Source organism: Cervus canadensis, chromosome 18 (genome assembly GCF_019320065.1).
Source record: "Cervus canadensis isolate Bull #8, Minnesota chromosome 18, ASM1932006v1, whole genome shotgun sequence".
Lineage (NCBI taxonomy): Eukaryota > Metazoa > Chordata > Mammalia > Artiodactyla > Cervidae > Cervus > Cervus canadensis.
The window spans coordinates 23,333,700-23,355,805 of NC_057403.1; the positions used below are offsets into that span (position 1 = coordinate 23,333,700).

The 22,106-nt window shown below is 52.3% G+C and overlaps 1 protein-coding gene across 11 annotated transcripts; it reads left to right on the plus strand.

The window, feature by feature from the left end:
• Positions 1 to 93: 93 nt before the first annotated feature.
• C18H19orf47 (chromosome 18 C19orf47 homolog) lies at positions 94 to 22,010 on the plus strand. Of its 11 annotated transcripts, XM_043438048.1 has the most exons (11): positions 113 to 199; positions 2,253 to 2,433; positions 2,607 to 2,628; positions 5,432 to 5,483; positions 9,340 to 9,427; positions 9,528 to 9,642; positions 11,484 to 11,565; positions 14,361 to 14,498; positions 16,018 to 16,170; positions 17,517 to 17,587; positions 19,342 to 22,010. In XM_043438048.1, the coding sequence occupies exons 4-11, from the start codon at positions 5,465 to 5,467 to the stop codon at positions 19,837 to 19,839; spliced, it is 1,164 nt and encodes a 387-aa protein (XP_043293983.1). In that variant the 5' UTR covers positions 113 to 199; positions 2,253 to 2,433; positions 2,607 to 2,628; positions 5,432 to 5,464; the 3' UTR covers positions 19,840 to 22,010. The 11 variants fall into 11 exon arrangements, with proteins under 11 accessions (XP_043293982.1, XP_043293983.1, XP_043293980.1 ...); XM_043438045.1 differs by lacking the exon at positions 2,607 to 2,628; XM_043438043.1 differs by lacking the exons at positions 113 to 199; positions 2,253 to 2,433; positions 2,607 to 2,628 and adding an exon at positions 3,071 to 3,194 and having other exon boundaries at positions 19,342 to 19,693; positions 20,351 to 22,010.
• The last annotated feature ends 96 nt before the right edge of the window (positions 22,011 to 22,106 follow it).

The window sequence follows — 22,106 nt, forward strand, 5'->3', positions numbered from 1 at the left end:
GGTGGTCACGTGACGGTTGCCCCTGCGCTCTCGCTGGTGGCTCTCCTGTGGGCTAGAGCGGCCGCGGACGGGTAAGTCCGACTTCCGGCGGCGAGAATGGTGCTTCCGGGGCGGGCAGCCTGGCCGAGGGAGGTGGGTCTGACAGTTGGCGCCGCCGGGAGGGCGGGCGGCGCGAGTGGGCGCGGGCTCAGAGGGCCAGGTGAGGCGCGGGCCAGGGGTGGTGGATCTGGGTTGGATGCGGTGGAGACGAATGGCGCCCCGGGATTCCGGAGTCAGTCCTGGCGCCGCCGTGCGGCTCCGGACAAGCGATTTCTTTCTCTGAATCTTAGTTTCCTGCTCTGTAGAATGGGGGTCAGAATGTGACTATAGCATCCTCTTTATAGGTTGGAGTGAGAAGTCAGCTCGTGCTTGTCGGAGCCCTAGCTCAGCGCCTGGCACACTGCACACTTCTTTGCTCTACTATTATTGTTTGTATTGTTGATGATGTTTGTGTTTGATACGGAAGATCAGGGTGTGGGAGCGTGAAATTGGAAGCCAACAGATTTCAATTCAAGTCCTAAGCTACACTTTGTGGTAGCGGACCTGTGCCTTCCCTTATCTGAACCTCGTTTTCCTCGTCTGTAGGATGAAGGCTAATAATCCCTTCATCATATCATAGAGTTATTGTGAGCATGCTGATGAAATGCGCGTGTAAAGTCCTCAGCATAGGGCCTGACGGTGTAGAGCAGGAGCTCAATAAATAGATCCAGACTATAATACTAATACTGGTCATAGCAGACACCCATTAGGTGTTTAGGTCCCTATAGTCAAAGCTATGGTTTTTTCAGTAGCCATATATATGGATGTGAGTGTTGGATCATAAAGGAGGCTGAGTGCTGAAGAATGATACCTTCCAGTTGTGGTGCTGGAGAAAACTCTTGAGAGTCCCTTGGACTGCAAGGAAATCAACCCTGAATATTCATTGGAAGGACTGATGCTAAAGCTGAAGCTCCAATACTTTGGCCACCTGATGTGAAGAGCCAATTCATTGAAAAAGACTCTGATGCTGGGAAAGATTGAAGGCAAAAGGAGAAGAGGGCGGCAGAAGATGAGGTAGTTTGATAGCATCACCAACTCAATGCACAAGAATCTGAGCAAAGTACAGGAGATAGTGAAGAACAGGGAAGCCTGGTGCACTGATGTCCGAGGGGTCGCAGAGAGTTGGACATGACTTAGTGACTAAACAATAACTATATAATGATTCCAGAAGTCATCGGTGTAGATGAGACTAGCAAGGAAGTAGAGAAGAGGAAGAAGCTCAGAGACTTCAGCTTTCCTTCACTTTTCCTTCGTGATAGGAAAGACTTCGAATCTGCAGCTAGGCAAATCAACATCCTGCCACTTACTATTTGTCATATTTTGCTGAATCCCGTAGTATTAGGCTTTCCTTTTTCTTTGAAACCACTGATTCATTTTTCTCCAGTCAGTTCATTTGAGAAGGAAAATTTGTATTACTTTTCTAATGGAAAACTAGCATTGCTTGGCTGTGAAAAGGAGAATTTAGCCTGAACTCCAGTGGAAGCAGAATGGTTTATTACATTGTAGATAGAAAAGGAAAGAATTGAAAAAGGAATGACTTCTATTTTTGCGATTCCATGCTGTCAGGTCTCATGGATCCTGTCAAGTTATACTCTGTATTCAGCTCACACTTGGCATATGATGGTCTTGGCTTAGTGATTGTCCTACCCTTTTCCTGACTCACTGAAGATGTACTTATTTTATTTCATGCACATATACAAAACCTACTGAGCATCGTTCTAACAGCTTGGCATTTAGGAACTCTTAACCCCACTAAGCACTTTAAAAATAGATACGCCTATCTTTTTTTTTTTTTAATTTGAGTATAGTTGATGTACAATAACTCCTATCATTCTTATTTTACAGTTGAAAGAATTGCGATCCAGAAAGGTTTAACCACTTGCCTTAGAGTCAGGGTTAGGAAGTGGTAAGATCGAGCTTTGGAGGCAGGCCTTCTAAGGGCTGAGCATAGGGAGTCTGGTGCATGGTAATTACTTGAGTTTTTGAGAACTGTCATTTTTCTATTATTGTTGATGTTATATAATTTTCCCTGTTCAGAAAGTCAGCGTGGGAGATGGGTTTTTAATGGTGGAGAGAGAAAATTGAGTCTAGCAGGGAATTCTGCAGCTGTAGTGGGGAGGATGCCGCTATTGTTCAGTTGCTTAGTTGTGTCTGACTCTTTTGTGACCCCACAGACCGTAGCCTGCCAAGCTCCTCTGTCCATGGGATTTCCCAAGCAAGAATACTAGAGTGGGTTGCCATTTCCTCCTCCAGAGGATCTTCCAGACCCAGGGATCGAATCCGAGTCTCCTGCATTGCAGGCAGATTCTTTACCACTGAGCCACCAGGGAGGATACCAGTACCTAAAGGCTTCTAGTAAGTATTAACTGAAACTTTGCTAAGACAGACCTCAGTGCCCAGCTCATAGTAATCCCTTGACCAGTGGACTGAGTTGGGTTCACATCCTGGCCCCTCAGTTGCTTGCTGTGTGACCTCAGGCCTGCCACTGTCCCCTGTAACTTAGAGATTGTTTTTACTTTCTCCCGCAGGTGGTGGTGACGAGGCACTGAGGTGTGTTCATAAGCAATGCCAGGCACATGAACGCTCATCAGGAGCTGCTGCATGGGCACTGGAATCAGGGAGAACTTGTTTTTGTTTTTGAATCCCAGTAAAGCTCTGACTTGATGTGGCATTTGGCAAATGACTGCACCACAATGAGTCAGTTTTGTTTTTTTTTTTCCATTGATTAAAATGTGGCTAATGATAGTCCTCACTCATGAGGAGGTTGTGAGGCGTCAGCGTGATACCTGGCACCATTCCTGGTGCATAGTTAGTGCTTGGTATGTGCAGTGTTGTTGTTCTGTCTGGCTTACTGGAGCCTCCTTCAGGCCTTGCTCTTTGAGAGATGCTGGTTGTGTTGTCCTTGTCCAGTGGTGATATCCCAAAGGGAAAGGGCATTTTAGGAGCCAAGTACGGGATCAAGTGATGCCTGTGGTCATGTTGCTCATTCTAGTTGAGGGTGGAGGAGACAGCGTCACCCTGGGGGCTTTGGGAAGACGTCACAAAGCAGGTGGCAGCCATGCAGAGTGATGGAGAGCTTGCTAGGAGGACAGGCGAAGCAAGCATGCAAGGCACAGGTGACATTCTGTGTGAAGACTGGGTGGCCGGCAAAGCTCTTGGGTGTTGGCGGGAAGGCTGGAGTGGGAGGCTTGGGGGACAAGAAGAGCCAGCACTTCTAGAGTACTTAGCATGCACCAGGCACTCTTAGGTGCTTTATGCATAGAAACTAATCTAGCCCCACAGCAGTCCTCTGGGGTAAGTCATGTGTGTACCATCCTGGTGTACAGATGGGGACACTGAGGCCCGACTGGTGAAGTTGCTTGGCAAGGTCACACAGCTAGTAAGTGGTAGAGTCAGATTTGAACCCTGCAAGTCTGGTTCCAGAGTCCTTACTTTTTAAAATAATTTTATTTATTTATGTATTTTGGGTTTTTGCCGTGCTGGGTCTTTGTTGCTGCACAAGGCTTTTTCTAGTTGCGATGAGCAACTTTACTTGTGGCACACGGGCTTCTCGTTGTAGTGCCTTCTCTTGTTGCGGAGCACAGGGTCTAGGGCGCGTGGGCCCTGTAGTTGTGGTTTCTGGGCTCCAGAGCACAGGCTGAATAGTTGTAGTGCACGGCATTAGTTGTTCCGTGGCATGTGGGATCTTCCTGGATCACGGATCAAACCCATGTCTCCTGCATTGGCAGGCGGATTCTTTACTACTAAGCTACCAGGGAAGCACCCTCTCCCCCACTTTTTTTTTGGCTGCGCGGGCTCTTCCTTATGCTGTGTAGGCCTCTCTAGTTGTGGCGCTCCGGGTTAGTTGCTCCTGGCACTTGGGTTTAGTTGCCCTGCAGCACGTGAGATCTTTGTTCCTCGACCAGGGATTGAGCCCACATCCCCTGCTTTGGAAGGTGGGGATTTGGGCTCCCCACTAGATCTTGGGGACTTAGGGAAGTCCCCAAGAGTACCATCACTGCGATACCATCAAAATAGTGGGTGGGAAGGGGCAGGTGGTAGGTGATGGTCCACTGAAAGGGGCTGGACAGTGGGCCTTCTGCACCCTGTAGGTGGTGGAGGGGTGGGGGACACGAGTCAGAACTGGGGGTTGGCATGAGTGCAGGGGAGCGGCGTAGGGGGAGAGGGCAGGGACAGAAAAGAGGAGGATGGCCAGGGCAGGGCAGTGTGGGACACAGGGGGTCCTGGAGCCAGGTAGTGGCAGATCAGGTGAGGAGGTGATTTCTTTTAGTTCTGTTTCAGCACTGCCGTTCACGTGCAGGAGAAGGTCTCCATTGGTGCTCATATGTCATGTGTCTTTCTGGCACCCGCTGACCTTACCCAAGTGAAAACTGGTTTTGTGTTTCTGCCCTGGGGCCCCTCCTGAGTGGAGCCCCGCCTCCTTGTCCCTGGCTGCTGTCACTCACCTCTTCGCTCCCTCTATGGTCCCTGCGGGCTCCTGGCTGCCCCACGGTCGTGCCTGATGGGCTTCTGGCTCAGGGCACTGAACTTGCTGTACCTTCTCCTGGAACACTCTTCCTCTCTAAAACTGCATGGCTCACTCCTCCACCTCCTTCGGTCTCGTAAATGTCACTTTGGAGAGCTCCTCCTGGGGACTTCCCTAGTGGTCCAGTGGATAAGACTTTGCACTTCCACTGCAGGGGGCATGGGTTCGATCCCTGGTCCGGAAACTAAGATCTCGCATGTTGCGTGGTGGGGCCAAAAAGTTTTTTTAAGAAACTCAAAAAAAAAAAAAAAAAAAAAATAGAGCCCTTCCCCCACCACCTATTTAGAATTGTAAGCCCTCCCTTCCTGGGCCCTCCTGTTTTCTCCATGACACTGAAGGCTTTCTGACACACGACACTGTCAGCTGGTTTGCTTGTTATTTTCTGTCTCTTAACCGTGTCACCACGTAGAGGCCATGCTCCGGGTTTTTGTTCACCTCTGTATTCCCGGCCCCTAGAACAGTATCTCACACCCAGTAGGTTTTCAGGAGAGAGTTTTCGAATGAATGAATGGGTATTTATGGTTAAGGTCTTGGGCCAGGGAGGGTCTTTTTTCTGTCCCTCTCTTTTCCAGCCAGAAACTTGGGAGGTGTGCGGGGACGGAGCTGTGGACATTTGCTGTCCCTGGGCCTTGTCCCAGGCAGGAGTGATCTCTGCAGTGACAGCTCTGCCCCAGGCTGACTTCCTGCCAGCTGTCCAGGCTATTCCTGGGCTGTGAGCCCCCAGCCCAGGAACTCTTTTCTGGCAGGCAGGCAGACAGGCAGCAAGAGACGGACAGACACTTAGCCGGCGGCGACTCCTGAGCGCTCTCCCCTTGTCCTCTCTTTCAGGCTCCAGGGAGCAGCGTGAAGGCCCGGGAGACAATGGTCTCAGTGACTATGGGTGAGTCTTCTCTCAAGGGCCCCCTCCTCCCCGCTCCCCCTTTTTGAGGTGTGACCTTGGTGGGGGGGGGCCGGGTGGGGGAGGGAGGGCCGGTCACTGGCAGGAACAGCTGTGCTCTGAGGAACCTGGAGGCAGGGCCAGGCCTGCTCAGGGCTGACTGCCTCCTCTCTGATATCCTGGCCTCCTGACAATGTACTATGGCCATAAAGAACTCGGGTTCTGGAGTCCAGCAGGTCGCCCACATGACCTCTCAGAGCCTTGATTTTCTCACCTGTAAAATGGAGATCGTAACATCCTGGGACGTTAAGTATTAAGGAGGTGATTACGTGTAAAGCCTTGGGCCTAGTTCTCAGCAAATGTTAGCTGTTACTATTCTCATGAGCTTTATCAACATTCTCTTTAAACTTTGTACTTGGGGATTGCCAAAACACAGAGATTATTAGCCAGTCGCTTTTAAATTTTTGGACATTTGAACATATAGAGAAGTACGTAAAACACATTTGTGTGATCATGAGAGCAATTAGAAAGAAAATGTCTGAGTACATCCTTTTTGATTCCATTCACATAAAGCACAGGAGGGGACTTCCCTGGTGGTCCAGTGGTTAAGACTGCACTTTCAATTCAGGGAGCATGGGTTTGATCCCTGTTCAGGAAACTAAGATTCCCACATGCTGCACAACATGGTCAAAATAAAGTAATAGAACGCAGAAGCAGGCACAATCAGTCTGTGCTGCTAGAAGGTGTTGATTGCCCTTGGGAGGCAGAGAGAAGTGACTCCCTAGGGAATGGGGGGGCCAGGGGAATGCTTATAGAATGTTGGAAATGTTTTACTTCTTGATCTGGGTACTGGTTACATGGGTGTGTTGGTTTATGAAACTCTATCGACTTGTGTGCACTTTTGTGAGTGTACCTTATAGTTCAGTAAGAAAGGTTTTAAAAAAGCCTCCACGCATCTAACCATCCAGGTTGAGAACTAGAATATTGCCTGCCCACCTCAAGGCTCCACCCCAGTCACACTACCTCCCTCCTTCAGATGGAATCTACCACGATCTTCTCTTTGTGATCATCTCTTCTTACCTTTCTTTTTAGTTGTACCACTAATGAAAATGTTCCTACAGACTTGGTTTTGGATTTACGTGAAGGAAATCCTGCCAGCCTTGTGTTCTTTGGTATCTGGCTACTGTTGCTTGGCACAATGCCGGAGCCTCATCTCTGGTGCTGTGTGTAGCTGTAGTTCTTGCCTTTTCTTTTTTTTAAAGTTCTTATTGAATTTGTTACAATATTGCTTCTGTTTTAATGTTTTCTTTTTTTGGCCAGGAGGCATGTGGGAACCTAGCTGGCTGACCAGGGGTAGGTCTTGCATCCCCTGCAGCGGAAGGGGAAGTCTCAACCCCTGGACTGCCGGGGCATTCCCTGTAGTTCTTGCTTTCCGTTGCTCCGTAGTATTGACCGTGTGAGCGATCGATTGTCATTTCTTTGTCAGTGCTGCTGTCAGTGGATACTGTTTTCTGGATTGTGAGACTCGCTGCTAGGAATATTCTAGTGCCTGTCTTTTGGTGTGAACAGCAAGCCACCCGTTTGAGTCCCAGACACTCATTGTGGCCTGTATTAACATTCTGAAACGGGGGTGCATCTTATAGCTGGTGCTGAGACCATTTAACTGACAGCAGGTCTTCCTCCTTCATAGGACACAACGTGATGATGAGGGCCGGACGCGGGGGCTCTCACAGTTCCTGGACTTTGCGTCAGGCAGCTGGCTACCTCCAACCTGTGTGGTGTTTCCTTTCCCCCAATAGCAGCTTAGTTGTGATACAGTTCACATCTCATACAACTCATTGATTTGTTTTTTCCCCTTTTTGGCTGTGCTGGGTCTTGTGGGTTTTCTCCAGTTGCTGCGAGTGGGGGCTGCTCTCTTGTTGCGGAGAACGGGCTCCGGGGCACACACCTTCAGTAGTTGCGGTTCACAGGCTCAGTAGTTGTGGTCCACGGGCTTCGGTGCTCCATGGCATGTGGAATCTTCCCAGGCCAGGGATCGAATAGGTGTCCCCTGCATTGACAGGCGGATTCTTAACCACTGGACCACCAGGGAAGTCCAGTGGCTTTTAAATTCTGTGTTTGTAGAGTTGTGCATCCATCACCACAAGCAATTTCAAAATATTTTCCTCACTCCCCCCAGTTCCCAAACACCCATTAGCAGTCACTCTCCCCTCCCCCCTGCTCTCCCGCTCCAGTCCCTGGCAGCTGGCTCTTCTATTTTCTGTCCCTATAGATCGCCATAGATTTACCACTCCTGGACATTTCACATAAATGGAACCATTATGTGGTAGTTTTTGATACTTAGACAAAGCTGCCTGCTTTTGGCTAAAGGAACCCAGGCCCCCCCATGTCTTGACAGATGGAAAGTGCTTGTGCAAAGAAGAAAAAAGTCCGTCCTTTCCTTGGGGCTGGTAGAAGTCCTGGTAGAAGAAGGCTGTGAGCGCCTCACTTGCCGCCAGCCTGGGGAGACTGGCCTGTGCCGGGTGGGCGGGGGCCTTCTCGGGAGAGGATGTGCCTGAGACCCCCACCGCCCCCCACGCAGTGTCTCATCCAGACTGTGTCAGTTGCCTTGCTCTGAGCCTCAGTTGTCTTATCAGCAAAATGGGCATAGTAACACCAAATTTCTCCTTTTTAAAAAATAGCGTGGAGTTTTGGATATACCATTACATACCATGAGAAAGACTTAAAAAAAAAAATGTTGCTAATTAAGTTGTGGCACACCATCAATTGTGAGGTAAATCCTAGTTTCCGAGATACTAAAATGTGAGAAAAAAAATTTTACTTGGAACCAATGATCTCTGATGCCTGGCCTGAGTGGTCAGCATCATTTTGAAGAGGCCACCCAAGAGGCCAAGAAAGAACTTCGGAAACAGTGAAGTTGCATGGATGGAGTCTGCCTGGTCTAGGCTCCATGCGCAGTGGTGGCGTCATCACCGTCACCGTCACCATCACGGCTGCCGTGGGGGAGGACATCTTCTGGGCCTTGTGCCATTTGGAGCCCTTTTGGTGCCCTTTCCCTTTAGTCTGCACGATGACCCAGGACGCCAGTGCTCTTGCTACTAGAGTGCCCACGCCCTGAGGGAAGGGACTCTGGGTCCTGCAGTATCCCCAGTGCCTGGAGCGGGACCCGGTGTGTGCCAACTGCTCAGTACACGCTTGTGGAATGTCTGACCCCAGAGGAGACTGAGCACCAAGCGCTGCCTTCCCCTGAGTCCTTCTGGGAGATGACCAAGCCAGGATTCAAACCCACACTCCAAAGCCTGTGCTTATGACCTCCTTTCTGAGGCCGGGCTGCTCCTGTGTGTATGTGTGTGTTGTAGCGGAGATGCTTGCTGACACCCAGAGGCCAGCTGTGCAAACCTTCTTTCCACCCACCTGTGGATCCTGTCACCCTCTGGGCTTGCACCTGCTGATGGAGACCTGGGTGGAGAATCCAGAGTCCCGACTGCCCCCCCACCCCGCCCCCAGTCATTGGCCAAGCCTGGGGGACAGTGGTCACTGGTGGTCATGCTCCAGGCAGGGCAGAGTTGTGAGGAGAAGGGCAGTCCAGGAGCAGAGGGGCTTGGGGAGTCTGCTTGTTAGCAGTGTGGCCAGCCTCTGCCTGCCTCAGTTTCCTCATCGGCCAAGTAGAGGTGTCAGTGCTGCTAATTCACAGAGCGGGCAGGCCGGCTTAGTTCCGTCATCTACGTGGAGCGCTCAGGGCCTGGCATTTGATAAGCATTTAATTTGTGGGAGCTGCTGCTGTTGTGGTTTTGCTGCTGCTGTTCTCTAAGGAGAATCATGTAAATAATGAGCCCTGTCTACACCTCCACGCCCCCAGCCACTTCCGAGTGGATCCAGTTCTTTAAGGAAGCCGGCATTCCTCCAGGACCTGCTGTCAATTATGCTGTGATGTTTGTGGATAATAGGTAAGGCTGTTGAGGGGACAGGCTGACCTTGGGGAAAGGAGGGGAGTTAGAGAGCAGGCCGGCCCACCCACCCCGACTCACTTGTCCCCCTTCCCTGCAGAATCCAGAAGAGCATGCTGCTGGACCTCAACAAGGAGATCATGAACGAGCTGGGCGTGACTGTGGTGGGCGACATCATTGCCATCCTCAAGCATGCCAAGGTGGTGCACCGCCAGGTGGGTGCTCTGCTCGATGCCTCTGTTTCTGGGTTTAGGGTGGGATGAAGGGGCGGTGGTAGAACCGACTGGAGGCTTGGATTCCACGGTTGGTTCCACTGCTTGCTGTGTGACATGGGGCACATTGCCTAACCCCTCTGAACCTTACTTTCTCCACTTGTAGAATACACATAGGCAAACCTATTTTGCCGGGGGATTGTAAGTATTAAATTACATAAAGCCCTAGCACAGTGTACACAGCAGAGCCTCGTTAAGGGCTCTCTGTATTATTATTATTATTACTACTCGTTTTTCCTTTCCTCATCATAGTTATTCTTACCGTGACTCTTCCCTGTCCGCAAAACAGGAGCTTCCGAGGTGGGACACAGTTGGTGACTTGGCCCACAAGATGGTGGTTCCGTTCTTGGGCCTTCTGTTGACAGTGACCTTGGACTAGTGATTTCACCTCCCCCAGTCCCTGAAACAGGCCTTTCACTCAGCCTTTCTGAATGGGGTCTCTGTGGCCGTCCCCCAGATAGTGTAAATGGCACCAAGGGCCAGGCCTGGAGTGAAGAGCTGCCTTAGCTATGATCATTAGCACTTACCAGGCTCTTGCCATGGCCTGCCAGTCCCTGTCTTCATCCTTTACACACATCACCAGCTTATTGACTCCTTCCTCCACTTGACCGAGAGGGAGGCTTGCTGCAGAGCTGTACTCTCAAGTGCTCCACTTACCATGTGGCGGTCACTGGGATTTTTCTCATTAATTTTAGAGGATTTCTGCATTCCAGGGCCAGGCTTTCATCTGCCCATCATCCTGGACAGGACCCTGCAGCGAGGGCTTTCTCAAGCCAGGGATGCTGTCTGAGTTATCCCAGAGGTCACAGAGCAAAATGTGTTCTTTTCTTTAAACTTTTAAATTTGAGGCTGATTTTAGATTTGTAGAAAAGTTGCAACAGTAGTACACAAAGTTGCTGTATTTCTTTCACTCAACTTCCCCTAATATTTGTCAAAACTAAGAAGGAAACTTTACCACGCTATTATTGGGCTTCCCGGGTGGTACAGTTGACAAAGAACCCACCTGCCAGTGAAGGAGACGTGAGTTCGATCCCTGGGTCAGGAATATCCCCTGGAGAAGGAAATAGCAACCCACTCCAGTGTTCTTGCCTAGAAGATTCCAAGGACAGAGGAGCCTGGCAGGCTACAGTCCATGGGGCGCAGAGGGTCAGACACGACTGAGTGACGGCATATGCACATGCTGTTATTAACTAAGCTATGGACTATCTGGGTTTCATCCGTTTTTCCACTAATGTCCTTTTCCTCCTCTGGGATACCACATGGCGTTTACTTCTTATGTCTCCTTAGTCTCTTTTGATTTGGGACAGTTTCCTAATCTTCCCAAGTTTTAGATGACCGTCACAGTTTTGTAGAGTACTGCTCAGGTGTCCTGTAGCATGTCCCTCAGTTTGGGTTTGTCTGGTGCTTTGTTATAAGTTGGGCTTCCCAGGTGGTGCTAGTGGTAGAGAACCTGCCTGCCAATGCAGGAGACGAAAGAGACATGGATTCAATCCCTGGGTCAGGAAGATCCCCTGGACAAGGGCATGGCAACTCATTCCAGTATTCTTGCCTGGAGAATTCCCATGAAATTAGGACCCTGGTGGGCTACAGTCCATAGGGTCACAAAGAGTCAGACGTGACTAAAACAACTTAAAACTTGTAAGTAGGAGTGAAATGTTTTGAAATCTCTTCTCTAACAGCTCAGGCTCTGATCCCCCCAAGTTTTACTCAGATATCTGGGTCCCCTTTTCCTCCACCTCACGTCCCATCCCCATGGTAACCCCAGGCACCTGTTTTCTTCACAGGACATGTGTAAAGCTGCCACTGAGTCTGTGCCCTGCAGTCCCAGCCCCCTCCCAGGCGAGATTCGTCGAGGTGCCTCAAGCGGTGAGTCCTGTCTGTTCAGGCCTCTTTCCTTCATTCCTACACTCTGTAGTGAAGGGGACACACCTGGACTTTGCAGAGGTGGAAGCAAAGCCATCCGAGACTCTCTTCTCTTAGGGAAAGTAAATGGGGTAGTGAGTGACTGTGCATGCGATCAATTTTCGTTCGTGGTCGTTCCATTCTGCAAAGCCACTGGGAGCATTGAGTCAGTGACTACTGAGTCACTGCTCCCAGAGAAATGTGGGGTCAGATTCCTGTAAGCTTCTGGTCACAACATCTTCATCATCTGACCAATGTACAACCTTATTTTATGTGTGTTTCTGTTTTAAAACACCTTCTTTAATATATATTGTTGATTCATTGACAGTGAACTCACAGCCCACAGCACTAAAACTCATGCCTGAGTGAAGCTTATCCAACGCACATATTTTTTCCATAAAGCACATCCCAGCCTTCTTGAACTTAGGACACTACACAGCATCTTATCACCAGGCTTGGGGACCATTTTAAACAGCAGAATCACTAACAAAAACATAAAGATGTGAAAATAACACTGAGGAGACCGTAAACAGATGGTACCACTAAATAAATTTGTTTACTATGTGAGAGCTACGGCAGGAAGGCAGAACATTGCCTTTTTTGACCTGAGTTGGGAACGTGCATTAGGCAACTCAGGTTTTTTGCCTCCCTGTGCCTGTCTATAAATGACCACAGAGCCCCACAAGTATTGGTTTTGAGGTTGAATAAATTTGTAAATCTTCCAATTTACAAATACAGAATCTGAATGGTAAGAATCAACTGTATTTATACTTCTGATTTTTTAGCAGTGTGACACTTGAAAAATTTGACATACATATATACATATTGATTAGCCTTTGCTGCTTTACAGGCTTCCCCCAAACTGATATAAACACGCATTTAAAAAAAAATTTTTTATTTCAAAGCAGTTGATTTCTTTTCAGAGTAAGAGGTCACCTTTTGCAAAATTTATTTTATTTTTAACACTTTTGCATTTTAGTACTTCAAATCATACTTGTGCACTTATTGATAATGAGGAACTGATCTTCTGACCCAAGGTTTTTACAAACTTTTTGTTGAAATATACATGATTTACAATGTTGTGTTAGTTTCAGGTATGCAGCAAAGTAATTCATTTAAGTTACACACACACGCACACACACACCCACCCACCCACCCTTAGTTCCCTGACAAGGGATCAAATCCATGACCCCTACAGTGGAAGCCATTCTTAACCACTGGACCACTAGGAAAGTCCTGGTTTAGGGGAATTGATGTTATACGGACTGTGTAGCTTTGATGTATTTTTCTGTATACTGTAGTTATAGTTAAAAACAACCAAGCAATAGGAAATTATAACCTTGTGTTGAGGGTCATCATGGAGGATTTCAGGAGGCTTTGAGAGGTAGCACATTGCAGGAAGAGAGGACTTTTGAGGGGGTTAGGTAGGACAAAGTAGGAAAGTCTGAAAGCCATTGTGGGGGGTATTCCTAGGCCTACTGAGCAAGCAGTGGTAGCATGAAGACACCCTCCCGCCCCCTCCCCTGCAGGGCTCCCCCAGGAGCTCAGGAAACCCACCCCTGAAGCTAGCAGCAGCTGCTCCTGGAGACGCGACCCCTCTCCTTCCCAGGCTAGAGCTGGCCCTCCAGTCTGCTCTCTGTAGCCCATCTTGCAACCTGGAACACCCCTTCTCCTGCTCCACAGGAGACGGGTGCCCGAGACTGCTCCCCACCTCAGAGGGAGGTCACCTCTTTTCTTGTCCCAGCCCAACTGGAGCCACACTCACATGCCCAGGACCCCCGCTGAGTGACCCTCCTCCCAGAGTCCCCCCTGTTTCCTCATCTTTAAAGCTGGTTTGCAGCAGAGCCTGCCTGCTAGGGTTGTTGGGAGGTTTGGTGACCCTGTTCACCTTTTCAGTAGATATTTATTATTGAAGACCTGTGAAGCACTGGGGACACAGCAACACCAGTGTCTCCTCCCGAGGCTTGCAGGCTCATGGGAGAGTCTGCCAGTAGACAGATAAATGTACTTGAATGTCCAGCAGTAATGGGCTTCCCTGGTGGCTCAGCGGGTAAAGAACCCACCTGCAGTGCAGGAGTCGCAGGAGACTCGGGTTCAATCCCTGGGTTGGGAAGATCCCCTGGAGGAGGACATGGCTTCCCACTCCAGTATTCTTGCCTGGAGAGTCCCATGGACTGAGGAGCCTGGCAGGCTACAGTCCATAGCGTCGCATAGAGTTGGACACAGCTGAAGTGACTGAGCATGTGCGCACATCCAGCAGTAATACAGACTATGAAGAAAAAGAATAGTGTAGGCTACAGGTGGTGGCGGTTGAGAGAGCGGTCAGGGAAGTTTTCTCTGAGGAGACTGAGTCTGAGAGGAGATATGAATGAAGGGACAATGAATGGACAGAGTACCATTGGTACTGGGGGAGCTGTGAGCCAGCCAGACAGCAGCCAGACAGAGAGCAGGCACCCCGAGAAGGTGTGTGCTTTCTGGAGGAGGAAGGTCCTGGAGGAAAGCAAGGCTGCATGGGAGGGGGAGGGAAGAACTCAGCACAGGGCTGGGTGACCGATGGGTGAAGGTTGCTTGGAACTCATCTGGTCTGGGCTGCAAGAAAGGCCCCCCTTGGGCTGGACTAGTCCCTGGAAGACAGGCCCTCCCCAGGCTTCCCCGTCTTGACAGTACAGCCCATTCAGTCCCGAGGTGGCCTTCCCCATCCTGCCCCACCTTTCCGGGACCCCGTCTCACTGGACTCTCCTCTTTCCTCCTCCTGCCAGCCGCCTCCCGAATGATCACCAACAGCCTGAACCGAGACTCTCCACCTGGCACTCCCCCCAGGCGGCCGGACACCAGCACCTCCAAGATCTCTGTCACCGTGTCCAACAAGATGGCAGCAAAGAGTGCCAAGGCTGCCGGTGAGGAGACGCGGGCAGGGGGCGGGAGGAGCTGGAGGCCGCTGCGGGTTGGCAGACGGCATCAGGGGGATGTGTTCCTTGACGCTGCAAAGTGCTGTGTAGGCCATGGGGTGTCCACAGGGTTCAGACTTGGTCAGGTCACAGCCCCGCTGGGGGCCTCGCCTTCCACGTCTGTCGAAGGGGGCTGGCGCTACCCTCCTCTGCGGACAGTTGGAAGCACTTGAGATGGTGCCTGTGAGCATCATGCGCCCATTGCAGTCCTCACGCAGGGGCCAGTTCAGTCTGTGTCATTTTTATTTTATTGTGGTGAGAACACTTAACATGAGATCTACCTACTTCATGAAACTTTAAGTGTACAGTACAGTGTTGTTGATTATGGGTGGTTCAGTCTTTTTTAACAGATGGTCACTGAGCCCCGCACTGGTGCCCGGCCCTGTGCTTGATGCCTGGGGTCAAAGGTAAAGAAGCTATCTTTCCTCTTAGCCACCAGAGGGATCCTTTAAAACTTTTCATCTGATCCTTTCCCACCCTTGTCTAGAACTCTCCAGGGCTTCCCGTTGTTGCATTAGTAAAGTCATCTTCCCACATGCCCTTGCTGGGCCCTGTGCGTTCAGGTCTTGCCTGCTGCCTCCGTTCCCTTCCAGGCTCCTTCCCATCATGGGGCCTTGGCCCCAACATTCCCTTCTCCCAGGGCGCTCTTCCTTCGTGGACTCTTTTATGCTTGGCCGCTGCTCTTCCAGGTCTCAGCTTGTGACCTGGGAATGGGGCACTGGCCTTTGGGCTTCCAAGCCCGCCTTCTGTCCGTCATGCGCTTCTGCCTTTGTTGAGTCCACCCCCACAGCCCAGTGATCTTGGCCCACGTGGAAAGCAAGGCCCAGGGAGGCAGTGTGGCTATTCTGGCGCCCAGCCCCATCACGCCCCGTCCACCTCCATCACAGGTGCTCCCTTTCGGCCACATGTGTCTGGAAGCGCCTCCTCCTCATTCGGTTTGTAGGCCATGAGCAAGAAAGATTCATTCCTAAAGTAGTGAAAAGATGAGGGTCCTGGGATGGATGGTTCTCTACCCCTCAGCACAGTGGAGGAGATTCAGTTTATTTTTGTAAGTTGAGGTATAATTTACTTTTGCACAATGCACATGTTGTAAGTACATAGCTTGAATGATTTTTAACAAGTGATCATACCTGTGAAGCCATTACCTTGATGGCCTGTCCACCACCCAGCAGTTTCCCATCTGAGGGTATTCTGGCTGGCCTGGGAGGCGAGCCTTCTGGGGCAGGGTCAGAGCCACAGAGAGCCCAGGAGGCCAGCCACAGCCTTCTGCAACTCCACTGGGCCCAGACCCCTGACTTTCTCGATGGTTCAGTCAGTGACCGTGGGGGAGGTTGGGAAGAGAGGGGATTCTGGTCATGGGAACACATGGAGCTAAAGGCCACATGTGTGCCCTTTGCAGGGCGTCCAGCCCCCCACCCCGAGTGGACATTCCCTCCCAGATGATGCTCACCACCACCCCCTCCCCCAGCAGCCCTGGCACGCCGAGAGGAGGAGAGCCTGAGCGTTCCCACCAAGCGGCGCCGGGTCACCGCTGAGATGGAGGGGAAGTACATTATCAACATGCCCAAAGGCACCACCCCCCGGACCCGGAAGATCCTGGAGCAGCAGCAGGCAGCGAAAGGTACTGTCTGGGGAGGGGCAGAGACTGTGTTTCCCTTTTGCTGCATCTTGCAGGGTTGGTCACGTTCTATAGGCGTTGGCCCAGAAGCAGGCTCTGATGGGGATCCAGGGAGCCTTGGACCAAGGAGATAGCAATGGTGACCGTAGTAGATAGGATCTATCTACCTCTGCCCTCTTGTCCTGCAGTTAGCATAGCAGGGCTCCTCAGTGCCTTAGCTGGCGTCTCTTCCCCGGGGGACAGTGGCACGGACCCAGTGCTGGCCTGCCTGCTAAGTGAGTGACCGTGCCTGGCTGAGGACAGTGCCCCAAACAGTAGGAACCATCGTGATGAGCCAGAGGGGTCAGGTTGAGATTCAGTCCAGAGCTGGAGTTTATCTGGTGGTATGAAGATGCTCTTCTTTACAGCGTTCCTTTTGTGTTCAGCTGTGTCTGACTCCTTGCAACCCCACGGACTGTGGCCCACCAGGCTCCTCTGTCCATGAAATTTTCCAGGCAAGAATACTGGAGCTGATTGCCATTTCCTTCTCCGGGGATCTTCCTGACCCAGGGATTGAACCCTCGTGTTTTATGTCTCCTGTATCGGCAGGTGGAGTTTTACTCCTGCTGAAGCCCTGCGTTCTTTGAGAACATTGTGCATGTTCTCATGGGAAAACATTCAGTGGATGCAGAGGCAGTAAATGCAAATTCCAGCTCCCGTATCCCACACGTATTGTGAATCTTTCCAGAGCAGCATCTGTGAACTTAAGTGCATCTGTTTGTGTGTTTACATACATCTTGGCTTTTTTTTTCTTTTTAAGCACAAACAGTCTCATCCTGTATGTACTGTTGTATAAGGTTTTATTGAGCTCTTTTCACATTAGTGCATGTGGATCTGCTTCATTCTTTCTAATGGCTGTTCAGTGTTTCCATGGTACTTCTGTACTGTAACCTAGTAAACATTCTGTTGATGGCTCTTCAAACTGTTATCTACGGAGGGTATTACCATTCATCAGATTCTCTTAGAGGCCCAAGGCCCCCAAAAGAGGGGACGGAAGCAGTAGGGCTTTAGAACTCTACCCTCACATATAGTTCATGAATTGGTACCAAGGGGTGAGGACCAGAAATGTCCATTTTAATTGATCCTTCTCACATTTGACATTGACCAGAAGTGTGGGGGTAAAGGTCAGTGTGAGCGGACAACATAGGCATAAAACCTGATTCGGTCCAGCGTGTGCCTGCTTGGACCAGAGCTGCCTGGGGCCTGGGCTGGCCGTGATGACCCCTGCCCGTCTGCTCGGTGCTCAGCTGGGCGTAGGCCTGCAGGGGCCACCCCCCAGGCGTTGGCTAATGACCTTACTTCCCTCCCAGGTCTCCACAGGACATCTGTGTTTGACCGCCTCGGCGCTGAGACCAAGGCAGACACCACAACGGGGAATAAAGTGAGTGGGAAGTGGGGGAGCCCCTGGGCACTCTCAAAGCTTTGTCTTCCCTGAGTGTCATTCCTGGCACTTCCTGCATGCACCTCACCCTGTCTCATGTACCTTTACAGTCCGGTGCCCTTGTCTGTACTCCTGTCTGTCTGCTACCCCGATCTCTCTCCCGATTTCTAGCCCCAGGGCTCTGGCGGACCCCTGAACAGTGCCCTGGGACCCCTCCCACCACCATGTCCCCTAACTGGCCTCGAATCTTCCTCCAAAGTACATCCTCCTCTTGTCTCGGGGGCTTCATGCCCCCCTTCCAGGCAGTCTTGAGTCTGAGGGCACCATCTGTCTCCTCCTGTCTGCTGCCTTGTCCCGTCGGGATGGGCAGCGGCCTCTTAGCTGGTGTCTGTGCAGCTCCAGAGAAAGCCCTCCAGCGCCTCCCCAGGCAGCAGCGCCTACAACCCACAGGACAGGCCCCTTCTGCCCTCCTCGCCCACTGTAAACCCTTCAGAGGCTTTTCACTAGCCCAGGACGCAGCCCGATCTTCTTGCCTCCACTTGCAGTCCCGCAGGCTCCAGGCTCGGCATGCAGTTAGGAGACGCAGCCTGAGCCCGTCGCCTGGCCTGAATCCTGCTCTGCCATTGTCTGGCTTCGTGGCCTTGACCATTTCACCTCAGTTTCCTCCTCTGTATAGTTCCTGCCTCACAGGGTGGTCATGAGGACTCATGAGGTATACCTGTGTGGCAGGGTCTGTCTGGTGCCTGATTGGCATCTATTTTTTTTTTTTGGCCACACTGAGCGGCACTTGGAACTTTCCCTACCAGGGCTCGAACCAACACCCTCGGCAGTGGAAGCACAGTCTTAACTGCTGGACCACCAGGGAAGTCCCTGGTGAGCGTCTTGAAATGGCACCTAAGATTCACGCTGGTCAAGTTTGCCAGCTGCCTTTCCTTCCTACTCACCAGGGCTCACCCGCTCTGGCTTTTTTCTCATTTCCTAAATCTTATCGTGAGCGTGATTGTAATGCTCAGGATCACCTGGCTTAAAGATGCCGCCATGGAAAGAGCTGAGCACATAGCAAGTACCCCATAAATATGATTCTTACTCGTGCCTGGGGGACTTTGATGGCACGCTTTACTCTGCTTAAACACTGAAGCCTCAGAGAAAGCGTCCCTGAACTCAGCGAGGAGACAAGGCTTCCCTGTCCGCAGCTCTCCACTGCCCTCCCAAGCACACAGTCCTGTCGTCACTGGAGAATTACTTGTGTGAGATCCGATGCCGGCTCTGTCTTCCCTGCTGGACTGTAAGCCCCCTGTGAGCGGGGCAGGGCCCATCTTGGTCAGCACTGAGTCACCAGCAGTGCCCAATACAGGGCCAGATACTGAGTTGGGACTCAGAGATTATTTGTGGGGTGGTTGACCAAATTCGCCTTTTCTCTGTCAGTCCTCTGTAGACCTTCGCAGACAGGTTTCCCTTTCACCTCCCGTCTCCCTCCTGCTCTTATTTGACTCACGTCCACTCAGCTCTCAGATCTCATCCTAGGTTTCCCTTCCCCAGGGTGCCTTCCCCTAACTTCGGCAGGGAGGGGTCTCCTCTGGGCTCCCCCCGTTCCCTGGACTGGGTCTCTCCTGGCTCTCATCACTATCGAATATGTCAGTGAGGGGTGCGCTTCTCAACTGCGAGCCCCACGAGGCCAGGCATGGGTGAGGCAGCTCCGTGGTTACAGGTTGAGTGACTCGGTGGCTTACCTGCCCTGTCTGTGACCCCCACAGCCCACCGGAGTCTTCAGCCGCCTGGGGGCCACCCCCGAGACAGACGAGGACCTGGCCTGGGACAGTGATAACGACAGCAGCAGCAGCTCTGTCCTACAGTACGCCGGGGTCCTGAAGAAGCTGGGCCGCGCCCCCGCCAAGGCCAGCCCGCAGCCCGCACTGCCTGTCAAAGCCAAGGCGACGAGCTCGGCGCCGGCCGCTGCCGCCCCCACGCTGCGGCGCCTGGCCCTCTCCTCGCGCCCGGCGCCCGAGAGGAAGCCGGAGGCCCTGTCCAAAGTCAGCATCATCCAGAGACTGGGCAAGCCCGCCCTTGTGCCCGAGGCCCAGGACAGCCAGGTCACCAGCACCAAGAGTAAGTCCTCCGCTGAGGTCAAGGTCACCATTAAGAGGACTCTGGTGGGGCCCCGGGGGAGCAGCTCCAGCGAGGGCCTGGGTGCCCAGATGGACCACGCGGGCACCGTGAGCGTATTCAAAAGACTGGGCCGGAGGACCTTCTAGCCCAAGGGCGGGGCGCAGGCCCCTCTCCTGACTCCCGGCTCCGTCAGTCTTCAGCGAGGGCGCGTCACCCCTCCCCGCCGGCTTCCGGATGACTAGTCGCCCTCAGGTGTTCTGCCGGCCTGAGCTTTCCGGGGAGCCACGTGGGTGTTCTGAGTCCAAAAGGGTCGCCGTGGCCCGGCCTTGCCGCTCTGGGACTTCCCTTCTCTCCCGTCCTCTGTTCTCTCCTCTTGACTGTGGCCTTGGCAGGACCTCCCCCTTTTACCTCTCCCAGTGCCAAGGACCCTTCTCCCTCCATGCCCTTCCTCTCTCCCAGCAGCATCTGCTGCCTCAAACCCCCGTTCTGGGGCCTCCCTGTCCCCCAGAGTGGGTGCACCCCGAGGGGCCTCTGTCCCCCACCCGTGACTTCCTTGCCCGCCTGCCTCTGCCCACCCCCCCACTGCTTTGCCCTCCCCCACTCTCTCCCGATCTTCACTCTGTTCATTTCTTTTCTGTTTTCTGTCCCCGTGGCAAGGCCCGACTGTCCGCTGCGTCCTGCCTGACCCTCCTGCACCTCCGGCCTCCCAGCGGCGCCCTCGTCGGCGGTGGCGTCGAGCCAGTAGAGACTGTTAGCCGCCCTCACTCCCAGGCTGGAGGGACCTTCCCAGACCCCGGGCTGCGGCCAGGGCACCCGTCCGGGTCTCTTTTCTCCCTAAAAGTCTGTGGCGGGTGGCGGGTAAGGGGCACTGAGATGGGAAGCCAACACCGAGAGAAGAAAACAGCTATTTTAATATATTTTTGTGACTTTCAGACTGTTTCCCTCCCCTCCTTCAGGGTGAGTTGCAGGATTGTTTTTTACACGAGTCACAGGATAGGCTTGGCGCCCGTGGAGAGTTGGGCCAGCTCCCTCACACCTGTAGGCCGTGATTTTGCTACCAGCTCTGGGGTGAAGGGAGTAACAGTCATGGTCATCATCCACTTGGGCCACCTCCTCCTCCTCTGGGCAGCCCGCAGGGGTTCTGTCCATCTGCCCTCCTCTTCATAGGTTTCCCCCGTTTCTGCCAATCTGCCTGTGAATGGTTTTCCAGATCACAGCTCCACTGTGAGGCTGTGGGTTCCTGTGGACTGGGTTGTTCACCCGCTCACTGCTGTGTGGCACCTGCTGTCTGCCAGGCCCATTCTAGGGGCTGGGGCTCCATCCATGAGCCAAACAGACCTGTCCCTGTCTGCGTGGCTGACCTCGCCAGCCAGAGAGACAAGCAGTAAAGTGATCACGCTGCTCAGAGTCGGAAGGAAGGATGAGCGCCCGTGACCAGAGTCTCTAGATGTTTGGGGTAAGAAGGCCTTTCGGAGGAGGTGACCTGTAGGGTGGTTTACGTGAAGTTCAGGAGCAGAGTGCTCTGGCAGGGTAAACAGGCAAGGCCAGGCCCTGAGGTGGGACCGGGGGACACGGAGGAGACCAGCATGGCTGGTGCCCGAGTGAGTGAATGACGGGCCTAAGGAATTTGAACCCCTTCCCGAGAGCGTTGAGTTTGGGACGGTTTGAGGCAAACAAGTGGTGATCTGAGTTGCCTTGTGTGAAGGTTGCTGGGGCCACCATGAGGAGGAGAAGTTGTTGGGAGGGTGGGATGGAGGCAGGGAGGCAGCCTAGGGGGCAGTGGTGGGCTGGGGAGGAGAGGCAGGGGTGGACTTTGGGGTGCCTCGAGAGGGGCAGCAGGATTCTCCCTGCGGGTGGGTTGGAATTTGGGAAAAGACAAGGGGCTGGATCACGCCTGGATGGGGGACTTGAGCATCCAGAGAAACATGCTGTTTCGTAGCCCTGGGTGGGGCGGGAGGGCGCTCAGGTTTCACCGGGTTGACTGAGAGGTGAGCAGTCTGCGGGGAATGCTCAGGGCCCAGGCATGTTTGCAGCCGCGGGCCTGGTGATACCAGCTACAGGAGAACATAGAGAGAGAGGGGACCCAGAGGGGAGTGGGGGTGCTGTTCTCACCTGGAGAACAGTCTCTGACAAGGAGATTACCAAGGAGTGGTCAGGGAGTTAGGAGGAGAACTGAGAGCAGGTGAAAGTGAGGTTAGACTGCATCCTTTTTTTTTTTTTTCCATTTTCCATTTCAACACAACACCGACCATTTGAACCGTTCTTACGTGTCCTCTTCAGTGGCACTAAGTATATTCATACTGTTGTGTAACCGTCATCCGTCTCCAGACCTGTTTTTGTCTCCATAAATGATCATCCACTTATTTTTAGTTTGTCAGCGACGTCATACTGGGTGGCTGCTGCTCGTCAGGCA

Coding starts and splice junctions, on each gene's coding strand:
- C18H19orf47 (XM_043438041.1), top strand. CDS start 3,147: ATGGAGAGCTTGCTAGGAGGACAGGCGAAGCAAGCATGCAAGGCACAG. Junction 3,195..5,431: donor AGCAAGCATGCAAGGCACAG/GTGACATTCTGT, acceptor CCTCTCTTTCAG/GCTCCAGGGAGCAGCGTGAA. Junction 14,499..16,017: donor AAAGAGTGCCAAGGCTGCCG/GTGAGGAGACGC, acceptor CCCCTCCCCCAG/CAGCCCTGGCACGCCGAGAG.